The sequence below is a fragment of the Engystomops pustulosus genome, chromosome 4, assembly GCF_040894005.1.
Source record: "Engystomops pustulosus chromosome 4, aEngPut4.maternal, whole genome shotgun sequence".
Lineage (NCBI taxonomy): Eukaryota > Metazoa > Chordata > Amphibia > Anura > Leptodactylidae > Engystomops > Engystomops pustulosus.
Genome location: NC_092414.1, coordinates 80,329,244 through 80,336,959, shown reverse-complemented (window position 1 = coordinate 80,336,959; position 7,716 = coordinate 80,329,244). Strand labels below are relative to the sequence as shown.

General features: G+C 41.8%; 1 protein-coding gene across 2 annotated transcripts in view; it reads right to left on the bottom strand.

Annotated features, from left to right (window-relative positions):
* Positions 1-7,716, bottom strand: part of PPM1H (protein phosphatase, Mg2+/Mn2+ dependent 1H) — a 93,960-nt gene that overhangs the window by 51,776 nt on the left and 34,468 nt on the right. For both annotated transcript variants that reach the window (XM_072146486.1, XM_072146485.1), the window contains exon 3: positions 5,818-6,162. In XM_072146486.1, coding sequence (XP_072002587.1) covers positions 5,818-6,162 — 345 coding nt within the window. The remainder of the gene's footprint in view (positions 1-5,817; positions 6,163-7,716) is intronic.

Genomic DNA, 7,716 nt, shown 5'->3' with positions numbered 1-7,716 from the left:
TGCCCTTTAATTTTTTAGGTTTTTTTGCTGCTCAAATTCCAAAGATATAACTTTTTAAAATTTTTATCTGACATGGGCATATAAGAACATATTTGTGTTTTCCAATGGGTTTATTTTTCTGGTAAAAAAAAAGCATGAGGATTCAAATTTATTAACCCTTTCCAGCTGTTTTGCCACTTGTTTTTTAATTTAAACTCTGTTCACCGCACAGTATAATAAACATGAGATAATTATTCTATAGGTTAGTACGGTTAAGTAGATACGAAACATGTACAGATTTCCTTATATTTTACTTCTTTTTATGGGGAAGCCATAGTGCAGCCATATTCTGAGAGCTATAACTTTTTTATTCCTCAATCAAAAGAGGGTTATTTATTTTGCAAGAGGGCTTGTTTACTGTGGGAAAAGGGAATGGTTGGATTGGTCCTATGATAGAGTATATCTGACTTTATGAGCACTTTCTATTTTTGGGAGGTAGGAAGCACTAAAATTGCAATTTATAGTTCGTTTTTTATTTTTATTTTTTATAAAGCTGACAATACGGTATAATAATGTATTAGATGCTTGATGCCAAGGTTGCTACGGACGCGACAATACCAATTTTGTGTTTAGGGAGCAATTTTAATTATTTTATATATAAGTGTATACACAGGCAGTCCCCGGGTTACATACAAGATAGGTTCTGTAGGTTTGTTCTTAAGTTGAGTTTGTATGTAAGTCAGAACCGTATACTAAATTATTGTAACCCCAGTCAAAATATTTTTAGTCTCTGTGACAATTGGATTTTAAAAATGTTGGATTGTCATAAGAACCAGGATAAACAATAAAGGTTAATTACAGACACCTTTGATAACTGTTAAAGCTATCTATTGTAGCCTAGGACTAAAGTACAGTAAATTACCAAAATCCAGAGGTCCGTTTGTAACTAGGGGTCGTTTGTAAGTCAGGTGTTCTTTAGTAGGGTACCGCCTGTATAGGGAAACGGGAGCTGTTTTAAAAAAAAATTAATTTATGCCAGGGGGGTACTTACTTTACAATTTTACTCAGTTTTATTGCTGTTTTAGCTCCTAGCACTCAGTGATGGTCAGTGTAAACTTCCAAGGTGTGGGAGGGGACTTTCTGAGCAGACACATTGGGGGTCATTTACTAAGGGCCCGATTCGCGTTTTCCCGACGTGTTACCTGAATATTTCCGATTTACGCCGATTTCCCCTGAATTGCCCCAGGATTTTGGCGCACGCGATCAGATTGTGGCGCATTGGCGCTGGCATGCACGCAACGGAAATCGGGGGGCGTGGTCGAACGGAAACCCGACGGATTCGGAAAAACCGCCGCATTTAAAAAAAAAAAAAAAGTGTCGCGGAGCTTGCACTTACCTTCAGTCAGCCCGGCTCGGTGTACAGGCAGTCCCCGGGTTACATAAAAGATAGGGTCTGTAGGTTTGTTCTTAAGTCGAGTTTGTATGTAAGTCGGAACTGTATATTTTATCATTGTAACCCCAGCCAGAACTTTTTTGGTCTCTGTGACAATTGGATTTTAAAAATGTTGGGTTGTCATAAAAATCTGGATTATCACTAAAGCTTCATTACAGACACCTGTGATAACTGTTACAGCTGATCATTGTAGCCTAGGACTAAAGTACAATAAATTACCAATATCCAGAGGTCCGTTTGTAACTATGGGTCGTATGTAAGTTGAGTGTTCTTAAGTAGAGGACCGCCTGTATTCCAGTGCGTTCCGATGCTCTTCAGCGCAGCAGCGCCACCTGGTGGACGTCCCAGCCTGGTGGTAAATCCCGTCTGGACCGAATCCAGCGCAGAGAACGCGCCGCTGGATCGCGAATGGACCGGGTAAGTAAATCTGCCCCATTATGATCCATCTAGTTGTGTGAGCTGAAGATATGGTTAGATTATAAGGACACACACACACCGTCCCCCTCCCCGGATACAGAACTTATCTGCCTCAGTGAAGCGTTGTTTGCAAATGATGGGAGCCTACTCCCCTCACTTAACCTCGCCCCCTTTAACCTGATACAATCGGGTTAAAAGTTATGTGGAATGGGGGTACTGGCTGGCCTGCGGCTTCCTATTATATATTTAATAGGTAGTCGTTCAGGAGCCAGCTCTTCTTAGTGAGCAGAGCCTAATGATCCAGCTCACTAAGAAGAGTCGTAATTCCCATGACTAATCTGCTTTAGCTTGTAGCTCATGATGTGATTTGCTGTTGTTTACCAGCAGGAAGTCAGTGTATAAGAGCTCGAGCTGCAATGCAGAGGGGAGGGGCTAGAGGCAGAGAACAACTCAGCCCCACAGCATCAGACAGAAAAGCAAGATGGCTGCCGACCCTAAAGTCAGAAGATCCAGGGTCAGAAACTAGGGGCAACTGAAATTGTGTACACCAGGACTGATAGAGACAGGTTTAAATTATATCTGTGAAATGCTGTATTTTTGTTAATAATAGTGAATATGAGAATGTGATATTTTATCTTTATCTTTTTTTTAACCCCTTCCCAACGTGCAATGTTACAGCGCAAGGCAGGGACTGGTGTTTGGAGAGAGGTCACGGGCTTAGCCCTATCCATACAGGGTGGGTGATTAATGCATATTGCAAACAATCACAGTTTACACCACCGGTCGGTTCTGGCACCATTTGTAGGTTTTAACTATTTAAATCCCACCAGCAAAGACACTGTTAAGGGTTGCAATGACACAGACTCACACAACATCTGTAAGCAGCTTCACAAGGTTGCTTAGTTATGTGGCATATCATATGTATTCTTTTCCAAGCACTTACACATGAGTTAACAATACATGAGTAAATCAAGGGTTTACACCACTAATACCCTGTGACATCATTACAGTGTGCCAATGGTTTCTATGAAATCCAGGGCACAACAATGGCATACAGTGGGGCTCATTTACTAAGGGTCTGCGGATCGCATTTTTGTTGGATTTCCGTGTTGCGTTGCATTTAACAGGATTTTTTGGCGCACGCGATCAGATTTTGGGGCAATCGTGCCAACTTTCATGCAACGCAAATCGGGGCGCGTGGCTTAGAATCAGAGTATGTGCAGGATTTAAAATTCTAATTGTGCCGCAAGACACGCACTTACAAACACCGAGAAGAAAAAGGTGAACTCCGGCGGACCTCAGCGGGGAAGCGACACATGCATAAAATCGGGTGCACGATCTACATGAATCGCGCCGGACTTCATCTTCGTCGGACCGCCCGGACCGGGATCGCGACAGGACCAGGTAAGTAAGTTTGCCACAGTATGTCCAATTGACCATGGGACATGGAAAAGCATACTTTTAGAAGCCTAGTAACTCCCCCAACCCAACAAAAAATACAGTGTGTTCCACAACAAACAAAAAGATAACATTTCAGATGCATCACTGAACAAATGAAACAATAAATGAATGAAATTGCCTTGTCCTAAATGGGCCTCTGCTTAAAGGTAAAGTTTCATAGATGCTTTAGCAAAAAGACCCATAAATGTAATTGATCATCCGCACAAGTCATCCAGCCAGTTGTCTCAGAAATAACGGAGTGTTTTTAGTTATTTAGTATTTATCCCCCCAACCTCACACAATAGTGTGTAGGACTCGAGCCGTAAACAATAGTCCCGTGCTCCATTTGGCCAACATACACGTAGAGGACAATAATGAAAAACTTCCCAAGCAGGGCCTGCTCCGAGTTTTTTGGCCCGGGCAGTCTGCTCATTATTGGGGCCATGGAAACAAAACTGTATTTGATACATCACATTATTAACTTTACCAAATAATATAAAGTTAGGCTTATATTGGGGTGGGTGATCATGGGGTTTACTAGGATGACCGGGGGAGTGGTAGATGGTGTAACATCTGAAGTGCTAACACGCCAGGATGGGAGTTCTCAAATCTCTGCATTACACATATCATTTGGCTTTATGTTCTGCACACTGCATTACAAATCGATTGCTTCCACTAGGCAGTCATTCCAAGCTGTGAGGAGGCTGACTTCTCTGTCCTTCACTACAAAGCTAAAATAAGAAAGAAAAGTGTGCCTCAGAACTTCCAGAACAGTACATTTATTAAAACCATTTATGAAGCTTGATACAAAGTCTCCTCTTACAGTAGTGATCAGTGGCGGATTCAGTGTTTCATGGGCCTAGGCTGTTCACACCCCCCAGCATCCAAACCAAGATGCAGCAGCCACACCTCATTAATGAAATTTCCACAGCTGAGCCCCCCCCTTACAGAAATGTCCACAGTAGGGACTCTTAAAAATAAAAACTGCACACGTTACATAAACTATGATGTCACGTGGCAGCAACACCGCTGTGTCATAGTGTATGCTCCCAGGCAGGAGCAAAAAAGACAGATCCGCAGGGCCATGGATAAGGAGCCAGAGGTGAGTAAGTTTTTTAGGACTGATGTAAGATCTTCATATAGGACCCAGGTGCCCACCCATACTGCCTATATGAAGATCCGCCATTGGTAGTGATATCCTCACGGACTATGGTGGTTGTCATTCCTAGATGTGATGTTAGCACAGTGGATGGCCAACCTTTTGAGATTGGTGTGTCAAATTACATTTAAAAAAATCCAACACAACTTGGTGTGTCACAATTTCGTGATATTTGTAGCTCTAACAACAAAAAGTTCTCTCCCTCTGTTTTGTTGAGCAGTAATTTTGATAATAAGTATTTTTCCAGCTGCTTTAAGATAATGGCCAGACTGTAAGAAGTACCAACCCTTTAGCTGACTTTCCTATCACCCCTGTAGTCACTGGAATGGACCTTGGTTCAGTTGTCTGCCGCAGTCAGGGCAACTATGGGACACAGTTCTTCTATAAATTTAGTGTGGGTGGCTCTAGATTCACTGCCTTCACAAATGGAGGCGAGATGGTCTCTGTTCATGCTGTGCTCCAAGCAGGAGAGTTTCCTCGCCTCCGGGTGCCGAAGCTGTCAGGTAGTGAAGCCAGAGCAGCAAGCAGACAGTATCATCATTTGGAGGCTGGGGAACTCTCCTGCTGAAAGCGCAGTACTAACAATGACTATCTTACCTCCATTAGTGAAAGACACTGCGCTCTTAGCAATAGAATTCTCCGCATGCTGTCAGCTCGCAGCTTTTCAGCAAAAACGTCTAGGTGTGTCCATCATCAATGTGAATGCACATGTGGTGGATGAGTAATACACGCAATCAACAAGTCCATCGTAATATAAAGTAATAGAAAGTTTCATTAATGAGTGATCAATAGGCACAGACAACCGGTTAAAAGAAATATTTCACCAAGAAAACTTTCTTAATTAATGCGATTGCTTTTGCATTTTTTTGAGAGAATTTTTTTATTGTTTTACACATTTGATAAAACATAAAAAATGATCCATCTCCCACTGTTTGCCACCAGACGGAGCAATACATCTATTATGCTGATGCAGTAAACGGGACCTTGGATGGATCATGGGTGCTACTAGCCAGATTTTTTTAATTTTACCAGGTCCACTTATCATGAAGCACCACTAATCATCAAAGTTCCTTTATCATATGAAAAAAGTTCTAGTTCTTCAATTGATATGGTAAATAAACAATGTTCCCTTCTAGTGACAAACAAATGTATAAATAATAAACATACATTCCATTTTTAGTATTTCCCAAAATGGGAAAAAAAAATATCACCAAAAATAACTAAAATGACAGTAACGTACATTAATCCTTTTTTAAAATTACTTTGGTCACACATTCCCTTTAAGGTTTAGTTGCCTATAGAAAAGGTTTGCAAAGGTTATTCTCAGCAAGGAGACAATTCACCATTAAAAGTTTGCATATTTCCTTACCATTTCCTTAAATGCATTTTCAAGAGCCCCAATGACAAGACACTCATGTGGAACTTTTTTTTCCGTAAAAAAACGTGTCTGAGGTGTGCTTGGTGAGCCGGGTGCTCCAGCAGCTCCCCGTAAAGATGCAGCCCTAGTTAGAGTCCGACTATTGGCAGATGTTGTTTCTGGATCTTCACCTAGACAGGTGGGCGGTAAAACTGCTGAGTTCTTCAGGATGTCTACAACGTCCTGCAGTTGTTCTACGATGTGGTGGTGAAGAAGCTTAGATGCTACAACGGCAGCTCCAGCTCCTGCATGTCCATCAAACAGTGCCCAGTACTGAAAGGTTATTCCATCAACTTCCTAAGGACAAAATAAATAGTCAGCCATAGAAAATGAAGCAACAAGGTCAAGGCTACATGGCAACTATGACCACATTGCACAGCCAAAGATACAAGTGGTACCCTAACTGCATCTCATCCTAAGGTGGTTTGGTTGTTGTTTCCAAGACTTTGTCTTGACCATTCGTGACCATCATGTCGCAGTCATAATCAGGTTTGGTTTGAAGACCCAGCACGACCAGAATCAATACTTTCTGATGAAGTCAAAGTTGTTCTGTAGCCCTAGCTGAGCTTATTTATCACCAAACAACCATCATATTTATTCAGAACAACCTTACCACTGTATAAAAGTTTGAGCAGTTACCATTGCTTTGCTTACATAAAAAAAAGACTCACTGGGAAGAAATGGCATTTCCTCCACAGGAGCACTTAGGTATTGGATGCCCACTCAGAAAGACCCCCATGGTGTGCCCATGAGAAATGAAAAGGTTAATTAAGCCATTTAGTTGCTTACATACAGCGTAAAGATGTATTTTGATACCACAATGCTAGCATGTACCCTGAAGACATGAAGTGCACAAACCTAATATACAGAAAGTCATTTACAAAATGCTAAATCGAAAAATGCTAAATCCTCCACCTCACTTCTAGTCTAGGTAGGGATGCAGTTTCATGGTGCGATTCACTTAAAAAACAATTAAATGAAAACTTGGCAATTTTCTTTGGTAGAAGGACCTCTAATTACATCATCTTCACAGGTCCTTCAACCAAGAAGAAAAAAAAAGATCTACATGTAGAGTATATGTATTGTGGATCTAAAGGATCTGCAATAATGGCAGGACCTTGTGAACATTGAAATCACCACTGGTCCTCTAGATAACACTGTGAATTAAATCTGATTTGTAACTTGAGAACTAAAAGGGGAAGGAGGTGACTGTGGGATATGTGGGACTGTGAGAGAAGGTGCAGGCTGGGGGATATGGTTGTGCCGGCTGGAGAAAGTGGGATAATTTTGGTGAAGTCTGGAGAAAAAGGAGGTCAAAGGGGTGCAGAATGTAGAAAGATAGGGATGTGACTATGAGAAAGAACGGGACAGAGGTGCAGGCTGTGGTTATGGAAAGTCTGTGTAAAAGAGATAGAGGCATGGGGAACAGGATGTGAAAAGAGGGAGACATTGGAGGGGGGGGGGTCAGAATGTGAAAAAGACGTGTGGGAAGGTTGTGTGAGAAGAAGAACCACCAGCTGTGTGAGAAGTGAAGGGGACATGGGGATGTAAGCTGTGTGAGATTGAGGGGAACATGGGGTTGCAGGCCCACATCAGAAATCCTAAAAATAAAGGATCCCTTCAGTTAGCTCCTGGCAGAGGAGGGTTTCCGTTGCTTGAAACCTGGTGGACTATCCCTTTGATCTTTTTGGACAAAGACCCGGCGCACTAAGTTCCAAGGATTGGTTTATTAAATCAATAAAACCTTAAATTTTTCGATAAAAATGGTTAAGATCAAGAAACGTTTCGGATCCGGAACGGATCCTTCTTCAGTTGCTTTTTTCTTCAGTTGATCCGTTCCAGATCCGAAAC